Source organism: Hypanus sabinus, chromosome 3, assembly GCF_030144855.1.
Source record: "Hypanus sabinus isolate sHypSab1 chromosome 3, sHypSab1.hap1, whole genome shotgun sequence".
Classification (NCBI taxonomy): domain Eukaryota; kingdom Metazoa; phylum Chordata; class Chondrichthyes; order Myliobatiformes; family Dasyatidae; genus Hypanus; species Hypanus sabinus.
Genome location: NC_082708.1, coordinates 117,945,936 through 117,960,876, shown reverse-complemented (window position 1 = coordinate 117,960,876; position 14,941 = coordinate 117,945,936). Strand labels below are relative to the sequence as shown.

The following is a 14,941-nucleotide window of genomic DNA, read 5'->3' as shown; positions in this document are numbered from 1 at the left end:
AAAAGCGGACATGACCAGAACATATGAGTTAAAGACGCTATCTCAGACTGACATCTATCACAAATAGGATTTATATAGGAATAAAAATGAGCCAATTTATCCTTGGACATATGAGCCCTGTGCACAACTTTAAACTGTATTAGTGAATGTTTAGCACATATAGATGATGTATTAACTAATTGAAGAATTTTATCCCAATTCTCAATAGGGATAGTAAGGTTAAGTTCTCTTTCCCAATCATTTTTAGTCTTATAAAAGGGCTCTGAACGTATCTTCATAATTATATTGTAAAGTTTTGATATTAGCCCTTTCTGAAAAGGGCTTATTTCAAACAAATTCTCCAAAATGCGTGAAGACACAAAATTTGGAAAAGTAGGAAATACAGTATTTAAGAAATTCCTAATCTGTAAATATCTAAAAAAATGAAATCTAGGCAAATTATATTTATTAGATAATTGCTCAAAAGACATAAAACAATTATCCAAAAATAAATTGGAAAATCGTAGTAATCTTTTAGTCTTCCAGGCTGAATAAGCTTGGTCTATAATAGAAGGATAAAAAAAACAATTGGGTACAATAGGAGTATTTAAAACAAACTGAGTCAACCCAAAAAATTTCTGAAATTGAAACCATATACGTAAAGTATATTTAACTATCAGGTTATCAATTCGTTTCGGCAATTTAGAAAGAGCAAAGGGAAGGGATGTCCCTAAAATAGAACCAGTGCAAATCCTTGTACAGATTTAATTTCCAGGTTTACCCAATGAGGGCTAAAAGATATATCCCAATCCTTTAACCAACATATCAAATATTAATTGCCCAATAATAAAATCTAAAATTAGGCAATGCCAATCCACCTTCCTTCCTTGCCTTCTGTAAATATATTTAACCTAACCTAGGAGTTTTACTCTGCCATATATATGAGGAAATTTTTGAGTCAACTTTAGCAAAAAAAGATTTCGGAATAAAAATTGGTACCGCTTGAAATATATATAAAAACTTGGGTAAAATAACCATCTTAATAGCATTAATCCGACCTATGACCACTTAGTAAACAAACATTTAATCTGATCGATTAAGGGTAAAAAAATTAACCTTAAATAAATCTTTATTGTTTTTTGTGATTTAAGTAAATAAGAGTCATTAAATAATTTAAAAGGTAAATTTCCATAAATTGGAACCTGTCTATTTAAAGGAAACAATTCACTCTTATTAAGTTTTAATTTATACCCGGAAAAATCACTAAATTGAGCCAGCAATGATAAAACTGCAGGAATGGATTTCTCAGGATTAGAAATAAATAATAATAAATCATCTGCATATAATGATAACTTATGTATATCTGTCCCACGATTAATGCCAAGAATATTCTGTGATTCTCTGATAGCAATTGCCAAGGGTTCTAAAGCAATATCAAATAATAATGGACTAAGAGGACAGCCTTGTCTAGTGCCCCGAAATAAATGAAAAGGGAGATCTTTGATTGTTAGTAAGCACCGAGGCTACTGGAATATGATATATCAGTTTAATCCAGGAAATGAATGTTGGACTAAAATTAAACTTCTCCAGCACATTAAATAAGTATGGCCATTCAACTCTATCAAATGCTTTCTCCGCAAATAATGAAATAACACATTCTGAAGTGCTATGTGAAGGAGTATAAACAATATTCAGTAGTCTCCTAACATTGAAAAAAGAATAGCGATTTTTAATAAAACCGGTTTGACCTTCCGAAATAATTTGAGGTAATACCTTCCCCAGCCTGGATGCCAGTAACTTGGAAAAGATCTTGGAATCTACATTCAATAAGGATATTGGTCTATAGGATGCACAGTCAGTAGGGTCTTTATCTTTCTTCAATATTAAAGAAATGGAAGCTCTATAAAAAGATTGTGGCAAATTGCCCAATCTAATTGCTCACATGCTTTGTCAAAATCCCTTAAAACCGGATCCTGTTAGTTAAAGTGGCATCCTGTCAACCCTCGCCCCGTTTCCAGTTAACTCCCACGTGGTGAGCTTGTGCACCAGTGTGGAATAGGTTTTCGCATGCTCCTTTCATAGGAGTTATTTTATCAACAATGTGTTCCAAACTTAGACCATTTTCCGAATTTCCACACAATTCTTTAATTTTAAGCAAGTTGCTAGTTTTCTCTTCAGGACCCTTCATGCTATTAGTTCTCAATTTAAGATCTGCAAGAGATCCCTCTTTGTTCAAACAGCATTTCAAATTCTGCTTTTTCACACCACACTCTTGAATAACAATAGCATGTGGGGCACCTTTACATTCCAACTCAACCTGTAATTACCAAGCCATTGTCTCTGTAGCCTGGTTGCTGCTTCTGACATCAATCCAGACTTTAAAATTTCTTCATTCAATTTAGGAACTACACTTTTCCCTTTTCCTTCAATAATAATATTCACATCACCACCTTTTTATGTCCTCACTAACTTTTAACACACCTTCCAACACAAACAACTGGGAATTCTCACTTCCCACTATTACCAAGGTTAACCCTTTCTTCACTGAACCAAATCCATCTGACCCACAAGGACTGCATTCCTTTTCAACTGAATCAAATACCTCAGACTTTTTCTGAGCTCCATTACTAGGTTCAGTACCATGTGCATCCACATCTTGAACACACTCAAACGGGACATTTGCCTCTTCCAGGCTTTCAATACCCATACCCTTTTCAAATTCTAAATTCCCTGGATCCTCCCAGCTATTCTCTGGGCAACTCCCTTCCAGAGTAAACTCAACCCCGCGGGCTGAAACAACCTCGTCTGCCAACCCAGCAGACTTCTTCAAGGTAATGGCACCTTTTTCATCTTGGACTGCCCTCATTTCATTATTGGGAACACCTTTAGAATTTTCAACTTCTTCAAACAGTTCTGCCAAACCAGACAGATCATCCATGTCCAACCCTGGACCTTTTAACAGCCTTATATGTTTCTCATCTTTACTTCGTGCCTCTATAAATTTTCTCCTGACTAAGGGCAGGACTACCTCCTCTCTTTCACTTTACTATTCTCCGTTTTACCACCCTCTAAACCCTCTTGGTACAGGGTCGGTAAAAACGTCTCGGCCAAATTGATACTGGCTGGATTTAAACTGCTCTCGTTCTCAGCTGCCTTTCCCGACATGCTGTGAGTGATCGTGCATGTGGGATAGATCTTGGAATCTATGGGCAGAACCTCAACACTTACAGGCTGGCTTGTCAGTTCCATTGCCGACCAAACCTTACCACCGGCTAAATCGTTACCAAGAAGGACATCCACGTCAGTTCTCAGGAATTCTGATTGCACCCCTATTTCAACTGGGCCAGATACCAGCTCACAGTTCATAATGATCCTATGCAAGGGCACCGCTTCTGTCCCTTTTCCTATGCCTCTCAAAGCTACCATTCCCATCTTGCGACCAAAATCCAGTACATTACTGCTAATCAATGACAGCTCAGCTCCCGTGTCTCTCCAGATCCACACTGGAACTGGTGTATCTCTCTTTCTCACAGACACAGTTCCCTCTGAAATACATTTCTCAGACCCTTCTCGTACGTCTACCTTGGGCTCTCTTGTCGATTTACTGATCACCACAGCACATCCTATAGGGACTGCTGCTTTCCATTTTCCTGTCTCCTTCCTCGGAGCAAGGCACTTAGATGCAACATGACCCACCTTTCCACAATTAAAACAGGTCAAGCTAGGACCTCTCCTGCCATCTTGCCTCTCCTCCTCAATTTTACCACTAGCTCCTGGCGGGACCTCTGCCTCAGCCGGCGGGCTTTCTCTGCCGTTCCCACGGTCTCTCTGGTAACTTTTATTCGAGGAAAACTTTGTCTTGTGGGTTAGGGCATATTCATCTGCGAACCTAGCAAATTTGGAGATGGACTTATTCGGCTTCTCATTCAAATACATCCGGATATCATCTGAAAAACAACCTTTAAATTCCTCAATCAGAATTAACTCCCTGAGATGCCAAAAATCTTCTTCCACTATTTCTGCTGCACACCAACGATCCAAGAGCACACCCTTCTCATAGGCAAACTCAGTATACATCTGATTCCACCCTTTCTTTAAATTTCTGAACTTTTGTCTATAGGCTTCAGGTACCAATTCATAGGTCTGAAGAATGGCCTCCTTTACTTTCTCATAATTTTCCGACTCTTCCTCCTCCATGGACAACGGCGCATATGCCCGTTGTACCTTCCCTTTTAACACACTTTGTAACAATGCCACCCATTGCTCTTTGGGCCACTTCCGACTCACTGCCACCTTTTCGAAATGCAAGAAATAACTATCAACATCCGTCTCCTCGAACGGAGGTACTAACCTAAACTCCCGACTAACATTAAACCACTCCTCTTGCTCTTGCCTTAACTTCTCCATGTCCAAGTCATGTTGCCTCTGTTTCTCTTTCTCCTCATACTCTCTCTCCTTCTCGGCTCTTTCCTTTTCTTTTTCAGCTGCTTCCAGCTGTTTTAGCTGAATTTCATGCTCCCTTTGTTTCTCAGCTCTTTCCTGCTCTTTTTCCTTCTCGGCCCTTTCCTTCTCCCTTTCGGCGCTTTCTTTTTCCTTTTCAGCTCTTTCTCTCTCTTTTTCAGCTGCTTCCAGCTGCTTTAATTTAATTTCATGTTCCAACCTTAATTTCTCCAACTCTAACTGAGTCATCCCACTGGCTGGTGCCTTTTCAGGGATATTTTCCAATACCTCAGCAGAAAACACATTCTTCACAATGTAATACTGAGTTATGGCCCTCCGCACCTCCTGTTTTTTCATTGACAACCTCACCTCTGCGAGGTTTAGTCCTTTAGCAATAATTATCAAGTCCAACTTTGTGGCCGCCTCTAGCGCCTCCAGAGTCGGGTTTTCTAAAAATTCATCCACGTTCGTCTTTGCTGGTTTCCCGTCTGGCTACCCGTGCAACCAGATCCAAGTTTGGACTTACAAGCCCGATTCACTGGCCCTCTAATTTGGTATCAAATCTCGGACTAGCCCCCAAGTTGTTACAAACCCCGTAACTGGGTCACTTACCAGCAAAGATAGAAAGGTCCGTTGAAGTCTGATGGTACTATTTTTAACAGTATTTATTAGTAAAAATACACAAAAATAATATCAATGCAAACATACAGATAATATATGTCGTCAATACTAAATCTAAAAGTGCGGGTATAATAATAATCAATAAGAAATAAGCTCTATTGTTGTCTAGGGGATAATGTATTGTCTGATGGAAATATAAAAGTCACTCAGTTCATTCAGGCTGCAGCCTTTGGTTGGAGTCAAGAGAGATTTTTAGAAACTTGCCAGCTTTTCCTTTTTATGATTTCGATCCTTCGAGAGTTATGTTGGTGTAGCCAGTCCTTTAGCTAAAGCTGTTCTTCTGTGGCGAGCCCACCAATTCCCAGGCAAGGGAAAAGGACGCACATGAGCCCCCCACCGGCTGTCGCTGTTAAACGCTGTCACGGGATTTCTAGCGTTTCTCCTGGTGCGTCTAAAGGGGTTGTTCCCCAGACCCTCTTTTATCCTTACTCACGGAGTCTCAGATGTCAATCAGGTTGGGATGATGCAATCCCTTAACCAGCCCACTCTGGTCATCTCCTGAGGGCTTCAATGAATAGTACAGTACTCAATACACAAATCTGTCTCAGAGAGACAATAGCCGTTATCAATGGTTCCGTCTTGCTGAGGCCAGGGCACATTCCAAACCCTGCGTATTCTAGATGTCTCTCTCTCTCTCATTTCCTGGGTCCCAGACCCGAATTAATAGCGATCTTGCGATTCTCAAAAAGTAGGGGGCTACTTTGTATCCTTCGGCCCCTCAGAGTTGTGGCACATTCGTAACAATACTGACTCAGCAGCAGTTGGACCTTCCAGGCACAGGTGTATTTTTACTATAATCTATTGAAACATCTTGACTGTTCACAGGCCCTTCAAAAACAGATCTCCATTTGACTATTTATGTGACTTCTAAAACCAATTGGCTGCACCAGCGATGATTTGGTGTGTCATATTAAAGGAGGTGGGATTTGAATACTTATATAATCAATTATTTTCTACTTTATATCTGTAGTTAATTGATGTCACCTGGTCAAGATCTGTTTTCACTTTGACACAGTCTTCTGTTGATCAGAGTCAAAAAAGTCAAATTAAATCCACTGTGATTCCATGCTGTAAAACAATAAAACGTGAAAATTTCCAAAGGGCTGAATACTTTTTATAGGCACTGTAATGACTGCCAGATTTCATTCATCCAAACAAGACTTCCTTGCTTAAAATATTCAGTTTATAGGCCATTATTTGTATGATATTTTTGTTTAATTTTGAATGGACTTTCCCTCTTCGTAGGAATGTCAAAAAGCATCTTTCCAACAATGGATATTTGTTGACAAGTTGATAGATCCATTGCAAAAGTTGGGAGTAGCAGAATAGTCAAACATTAAGTGAGGGATATTAGCATTATGGGAGATAGGATCAGGTATTAGCAGGGTAGTCCTGGAAGTAAAAATGAAAATGAGCTCAGGGAAGGAAAAAAAGGCTAAGGTTTTAATTGTTTTCCTGGAAGGTCCAAGAAGGTACAAAATGTTTCAAAAAGGGTCCAAAAGATACCTTAGATATTGAACATTATGCTTGATGTATTCCAGATTAGATAATTCTGTAAATCAGTTTTTCTCTTTGACTTTAAGAAAGGGAAATGGGCGGGGGGGGGGATGTAGTGAGTACTTGGATAAATTAGTATTTTACTGGGTGAAAATGCAGATGGGAGAGTGAAGGAGCAGATTGACAGATTTGAAAGTGTTATTGCTGGTAGCAGTTATAATTTTACAATTGTAATTGTTAGAAATTAGGGCTTAAATGTGCTTTTTAGAGCAGACAAAGGAACAAATAAAATTGAAATGAGGAATGATTTTTGAAGGAGATGGCTGGAAGTGGTCTTATCCATTTTAAATCCCATGCGTTTCAAGAGATATGTGATCTGGTAAGGCCAAAGTGGAAAAGTTGTTATTGGATAACTGAAAGTAAATAGATAGTGGGCGTAAAGATAGTAAGTCCCCTGGTCCTGATGGAATGAATCCAAGGGTACTGAAAGAAATGGCAGAAGTTATAGTAGAGGCTTTGGTGATAATTTACTACAATTCTCTGGACTCTGGGCAGGTCCCGGCGGTTTGGAAGACAGCAAATGTCACGCCACTGTCCAAAAAAGGATGTAGGCAAAAGGCAGGTAACTATAGGCCAATCAGTTTAACATCTGTAGTTGGAAAAATGTTTGAAACATTAAAGAAGAAATAGCAAGGCACCTGGAAAGAAATGGATCCACCAGGCAAACATAGCATGGATTCAGCAAAGGCAGGTCCTAATTGACAAACTTATTGGAATTCTTAGAGGATATAATGAGCGCAGTGGATAGAGGGGGACAGATGGATATTATTTGCTTGGATTTCTGGAAAGCGTTCGATAAGGTGCTGCAATTAAAGACTTATCATTAAGATAAGGATGCATAATGTTGGGAGTGTTGTATTGGCATGGATGGAGGATTGGTTAACTAATAGGAAGCAGAGAGTTGGGATACATGGGCATTACTCTGGTTGGCAATCAGTGATGAGCAGTGTGCTGTCGGGGTCAGTGCTGGGCCACAACTGTTTACGATATACATTAATGATCTGGAATAGGGGACCGAGTACTGTGTATCTAAGTTTGCTGATGATACTAAAGTGAGTTAAAAAGCAGATGAGAGAGATATATAGGTTACATGAATGGGCATGGATCTGGAAGATGGAATAAAATGTTGATAAATGCAAGATCATCCACTATGGAAGGAAAAATGGAAGAGCAAATTATTATTTAAATTTTAAAAAAATTTTGCAGCATGTTGCTGTGCAGACAGACTTAGGAGTACACGAGGAAATTTGCAGATGCTGGAAATTCAAGCAACACACAAAATGCTGGTGGAATGCAACAGGTCAGGCAGCATCTATAGGGAGAAGCGCTGTCGACTTTTCGGGCTGAGACCCTTTGTCAGGACGAAGGTCTCGGCCCGAAACGTCAACAGCACTTCTCCCTATAGATACGCCGGACCTGCTGTGTTCCACCAGCATTTTGAGTGTGAGACTTAGGAGTGCTTGTGCATGAATCACAAAAGGTTGGCTTGCAGGTGTAGCAGGCTATCAAGAAGGCCAATGGGATGCTGGCCTTCATTGCTGGAGGGATTGAATTTAAGAGCAGGGAGTTTATACTGCAACTGTACAGGGTACTGGTGAGGCTGCACCTGGATTAGTGTGCAGTTCTGGTTTCCTTACTTGAAGATATACTGGCTTTGGTGGTGGTGCAGAGGAGGTTCACCAGGTTGATTCCAGAGATGAGGGGTTTAGTCTATGAGTTGAGATTGAGTTACCTGAGTCTGTACTTGCTTGAATTCAGAAAAATGAGAGGAGATCTTATAGAAACATACAAAGTATTGAAGGGATAAATAGACTAGAACTAGGGGTCATAGTCTCAAGATTTGGGGGAGTAGATTTAGGATGGAGATGAGGAGGAACTGCTTTTTCCAGAGGGTGGTGACTGTGGAATTCTGCCCAATGAAGCAGTGGAAGCTACCTCAGTAAATATATTTAGGCCAAGGTTAGAGAGGTTTTTGCATAAGGGTTATTGGGAAAAGGCGGGGAGGTGGAAATGAGTCCATGGCCAAATCAGCCATGATTTTAGTGAATGGTGGAGCAGACTCGATGGGCCAGATGGCCTACTCCTTCTCCTATTTCTTATGTTCTTATAAAATTATATTGGATAAGGTGAGTTGAAATAGAACATTTTGCATTCCATCTGAAGTGAGGACGATTTTTAACTGAGAATAAAAACCCTCTAACTATCTAAGAATGTGTCAGAAATTCCATACAAAATCACTGGAGTTGATTTAATTGTCTTCAAAACAAATGCTGAAGATTCACAAAGGAACCAGAAATTTTTAAACAATTTAAAAATTAGAAATTCTTAAGATGCTTGTATACACAGCTGAGAGCCAAGAAACATTAATAATGTTGCCTTTGTGATAATTTCATTATAAAATTAATTTTATAGGGAACGAACAAGGAAAGAACAAATAGCAGAAGCAAAACGTTTAGAAGCATGGAGTAAGAGTTTGAAAGTCAGCAAACAAGACATTAATGAGTGAGTATACATTTTAATTAACAAAATATGGCATTTGAAATGTCTTCAACATATTTTTAATGGTTTTACAATGAATGTGTGTTGAATGTTAGGAAGAAGCAGATTTGGAACCAGATTTCTATCCCTTAGAGTTGGTGTTGAGTTGACATTATGAACTGCTACAGTTCTGATAAAATTATTTCTACAGTGCTAATATGGTTAAGAGAGGATATATTTTCCAGTCAGAATGGTATGAGACCTGAGGCAATTTGCTTTGATTGTTTGTGTCTTCTGACATTACTCTCCATGATTTGTTTGGAACTGATGTTAGAATTGTCTAGTTGAGTAATTACAGTTGTTGAGGAAGTGAATGTTTAGGGTAGTTTTAGTATCAGAAACATTGATCAGAAACAATTTTCATCAGATCTCCACCATAAAGTTGTTTCTGACTCTGTCATGGTCGATCAGCTTTCCACATGGAGGGCACCCTGTAATCTAGGCTTCAACCAGAAACTACAATTATTGCAAAGTGCAAAGATGAATTGAGACTAGTGGAAATGAAAAACCCAGAAGAATTCAGCAAGTATTTTGTTTTGTAGCTCAGAAATATGTTAGTGTCCTTGAAGCATTTGTCCTCCAGAGTATGACATACTACTTGCTAGGTGAAAGCATCGGTAGATTTTCCCACAACCTTTTCCCATCACCTATCATCACCCACCTTTACTGTGGAATTCTCTGGTATGGTTAAAACATTTTCATTATGCATGCACTTGTATCCAAATTTTCATTGAGAAGAGGTAACAACCATTCACCCAATTTGCATTACCAGAATAAGCCTGCATATCTCTCTCATGGAAACCATCCTATTCTCTGTTTTATATTGTCTTGGGAAAGCAGCCAAAATAATCAAAGGTATCTCCCATTCCAGTCATTCTTCCCCACCCCCCCGCTTCCATTGTACTGAAGATATAAAACTTGAAAAGATATACCACCAGGCTTAAGAACAGCTTTGTCCTTCCACTATACGTCTCTTGAAGAGACCTTTTGTACTGTAAAGATGAATTCTTGATCTCACAGTTTCTGTTGCCATGGTTCTTGTACCTTAGTTGTCTACCTGCATTGCACTTTCTGGGTAACTGTCATGCTAAATCCTGTATTCAGTTATTGATTTTCCCTTTGTACACCATTGGTGTAATTATGTTTAGAATGATCTGTTGGGTTAGCATGCAAAAAGTTTTTCGCTGTATCTTGGTACATGTACATCTTGGAATAGCTTGGAATCATATAAGGATGTTTCTGAACAGGTATATGTAGGATTGTGATTCTCTGAAGATGTAGTATGTCAGCTTTGATATGTACAGAATGTAGTCCTGTAGAATGTAGTCTTGCCTGTTTATCTATGAACACACTAGGCCAGCATTCTAAGCACATCCTGTATAAAACTGATGCTATCCAAACCTCAGCTTCATGATCACACTATCACGTTTACCCTAATTTGGCAGTATGATATGGAGAGCAAGCTGTTGCCCATGTAGCAAGCTCTCCTTCTCCATGCATCTGATGAACCCAAAGGAATGGCAGAGACTGATGCAGTTTGGTACCAGCAGCGTTGCAGGAGTTGCCTGTTTGCATTGCACTCTATGTAGGACTGCCTTAAGGATTCCAGCTCCGGGTGTTTCCCTTGGGGTTTACTCCTGAAGCCTTTCCCATGAGTGGGTATAGCCACAAGGCAGCAGAGGTTTAAGATCAGAGTTTTCCTCCTTGATGAGCTGCCAACCACGGCTGACGAGCCCCATCTGTCTGAAGTGACTGATTTAAGGTGCTAGTAACCCGCCTTTTCCCCTTCTGTCAGTAGAAACAGTTCCACTGGGGTTAGTTGCTAAGCCACACGTGAAGTCTAGGAGCTGTACTTGGTTGTCAGAGGTTGTTTGAAGTTAGTGCCATGGTTAGTAGGAGCTTGCTCCCATTACCATCCCTGGCTGTAACAACCTTAAGAAACCTTAAGCAGTGCTCACTAAACAATTCTTGTTCATTTTTTTCAGATCCTTGCAGGGTCTCATCCTATCTTATCTATCTAGATCTTGAATTTCTTGCTACCCTGCAACCTTACAAGTTATCAGGACTAGTCTAATTATGATTTTTAGTGATTTGCAACCTTTTTTTTGCAAGTTGCTCCACCTTTTGCAGCAGTGGTTTCAGTGTCTAAACTCTAGAACATATCCCTACAGTCCCTCTTCCCTAAAGTCTTCCTCTTTTTCCTATAAAGCCTACTTTCTAAAGCAAACTTTTGTTTAGCTCTTCTTGTATGGATCAGTAGCAAATTTTGTTTATTAGAAATCTTAAGGAGCACTTTACAAAGTTTAATAGGTTAAAGGGGCTAATAAATATGATCATGATGACTGTGATAAATTATTCATTACCTAACAGCACTACCTCATTCCATGTAGCCTCAGGCAATCTTGAACTTCTGCTAGGTGGCTACATTGATATACATTCATTAGATGATTGGTCTATTCACAGGAGGATGCAAATGCATCCCAAAAAGCCAGCACTGATATAATGCAGTACAGTTTGAAGATTGGCAAAGGGATACAATTGATGACAGTCATGTTAAATTGACTACTTCTATGGACATCTAATAAATTACATTTGTACAATCATTTATATTTTGAAGATAAAGGTAAAAATAGCTTGTTTTTTTTTTAAAGTTAACTGCAATTGATCAAAATCTGGTTTCAGAAGCACGTGTATGGAATAAGAGGAAATTCTTGAATCTTTGGGTCCAGACAGCTGAAGATGTGCTTGTAATTCACGAGAAAAGTAAGGATGCAAAATAGGCCAAAATAGATGCAGGACATCTCAGATTTGACTGGAGTTAACAAAAATATGTGAAATGGGTTTCAGCAACAGAATAATGGAGGAATATTTATCAATACTGACCTAGAAATTGGTGATGCATAGGGGTTTTGTTTTAGATTGGAAGCTCAGTATATAATGCCTGAGATTTTATCCTGAGGTGGTGCTGAGAGAACCAGAGCATGGAATCAGTGGCTGGGAAATATTAGAGGAAACTGAAGACAATTTCCTTCGTCTTTCCACTGTTTAATGGAAGAAATTTCTACTCATCCAACTCTTCTATTATTTTAAAAAGAATTTGCACTGCTGTAATATAGAAGTTCTATATATAAACAGCCTTTTTAAGTTAGAAGTGCAGAGTAGATGATTGTTATGACATCCTGCTGTGAACTTGACCTTGAGAGAAGTTAGACTTCTGGCATCTCAGATTGTTGTGTGATATGAAGATATGACTGATTACACAAGATATAGCTTGAATAATGTAGTACAAGCCTCAATAATGTCCTGATTTAATGCTAGCAGTAGTGAAGACATGCTCAGGGTCTAGCTACACCTCTAGTCAAGTTGTTACAGTACAGCTACAAAACCTGTAACTATTTGATATTGTAAAATTTCCTAACCACAAAAAAAACTGCTGATTAGCTCTTTACTCCACCCCCCCCCCCCCCCCCCCCCCCATCCGTCCGTCTGCTGTCAATTATCAGCTAGGTAGCCGGAATGATTATAGTAAGGCTTGTTTGTTCACCAGATTGATTATTAATACTTAGTATGGTTTTGCCTGGATTGCAGAGCTCAAATTAGGGTTAACAGCATTGTATTCCAACAATGAGAGATAGGCTGTGGGTAGGATTTGTTTCATGGCTGGGGCCACCACACAATCCACTATGTAATACAAAAGATCCAAGCAGGAGCATACTGTTTCTTAGTAGACAATGTTATTAAAAGTGTCAAAGAAGAAACAGGAAGGCTATACTGCCCATGTCTGAAATTTGACTATTCAGTTTGAAGACACTGCCACCCTTAAAATGTGTACAGTTACATTCTGAGGTAAACTCTAAAGACAACATTCTACACTATTCATTAGAATAACACAAAATGGGTCTTCATTTATGAACAAGCTATTTCCAGAAAAAGTTTAAGTATAGTGGTGTTTCACAGTGTGCAGAGAGGAAATGAGTCAAACTTCCTGGGGATTGGGAAATATTTGCCCTCCTAGAGGAAGATATGAACACTTTATTTGAGCACTTGACTTCTTAAAATCACTTGGGTTGAATCCCAAACTTTTTCAGTATATATCACAAAGCAGATGGAGTATCTATTGCTCCAAACTCCATTTAGTGCAATGAGGGCACACAATCTTAAATATTCACATTTTTCATTGCTATCATGATTGTAGATCGTACCATCAAAAGAGCCACTGATAAACTGGATTAACAGTTTGGTTTTTCTACAGAAACATATTTTGGTACAACTTCAAATTGAAGATCAAGGAACCATTTCATGTCCACCTGCTCAAAAGCAAATGGGGAGAAACAGTAAATTCTGTGGCAGCAGTAATTTACAGAACTAATGAGAAGCTAGTGAATGTACAGTCCTGAACCAGAGTTATCTAACCTTGTTGGTCTAGCTGCAAATTGCCATCAATGCATTTACAGAAACATATGAAAGGATGTAGCTTCCAATCAACATCTGCAAATTAAAGGTACTCACTCCACACCACAGAGCTGACCAATAAAGAAGACTCCACCTTTGCCATTTGCTCTAACCAGATTTACAAACTCCCTCTCCACTTTACATTGATAAATACAGTCTTAGGCACCCTAGCTATATATATGTGCCTGATTTTTGAATAGTACTGTAAGCTCAAAATAGAGGGGCAGCATTTGGAATGACATTGAGAAGTTCAAATCCATGCATACAGAAACCCTGTGGAAGCAACTAAAGGAGTTCACGTAAATTACCTACCCCCTTATCTCATAAGGCACTTCCTATCCCATCTGAATTTGCAGTCCTCACTAAAACGTAATTGTGTTGTTCTACAATGTTATTTTATACATTTAACCTTACTTTTCACATTGTCTAACAAGGAAATGCAAAAGATCTAACAGGAAAATTTTGTTTCAATACCAATTTGGACAAGTGATTGTAAAACCAATTGAACTGATTTTGTGGCAATTAATCAGAAATAAAATAGTCAATTTGTAATTTTCCTAGATTGTTGCATAATAGTGCATAATAATACAATAAAGACCCCTGATTTTATTTATTAAATACAGGCATCACTTGTTCAATCATAAATATGGATACATTATTTTAAAAGGACAAAACTGCATCCTACAATTCTCCAAATGTTGTTTTATGACCCTGGATCCCATGTGATAAAATAAGTAATTTGTCTTAAGTGATTAGTTATAGAAAGACATTGGTATTGTAAGTCATAAATATTTGCATACAATTGGTTGATTTCCTTATTCCATCTGTTGTAGATAATAATAGATAAATAGCAGTTTTGAAATAATTTGCAAAAGTAGCACATATTGATTTGGTATAGATACAAAAATAGTTATTTTAGCTTTTTTAACTTGAAGTACCAATTGTTACTATTATTCTTGTAGCGTGATTATTTAACTTAATAGGAATATTCAACTTGTAAACCTACATTAGGTGCCACTTTATTAGGTACAGCTGCACACCTGCTTGTTGTGTGATCTAAGTGACTTTGACCAGTGAAGTGACCACTGATGGTAAGGTTCTGCTGAGAATATATTTTGGTTCTTATTGTTGTTGGTAGATTTTAACATGCTGTTTGTATCTTTATTTGTGCTTGTCTCTTCGGCATGGTTTAATTCCAGTATAATCATACATTGTGAGCATGCTAGCAGTGACAGGAAATAATTCTGCCTAAGTATGGGGCACATTTTAAGGCAGTGCTGTTGTTGGGCATGCT

The 14,941-nt window shown here is 38.6% G+C and overlaps 1 protein-coding gene across 1 annotated transcript in view; it reads left to right on the top strand.

Moving 5' to 3' along the window:
* ttc29 (tetratricopeptide repeat domain 29) overlaps positions 1–14,941 on the top strand; it is a 362,663-nt gene that overhangs the window by 8,571 nt on the left and 339,151 nt on the right. The window contains exon 3 of the mRNA XM_059965001.1: positions 9,070–9,159. Coding sequence (XP_059820984.1) covers positions 9,070–9,159 — 90 coding nt within the window. The remainder of the gene's footprint in view (positions 1–9,069; positions 9,160–14,941) is intronic.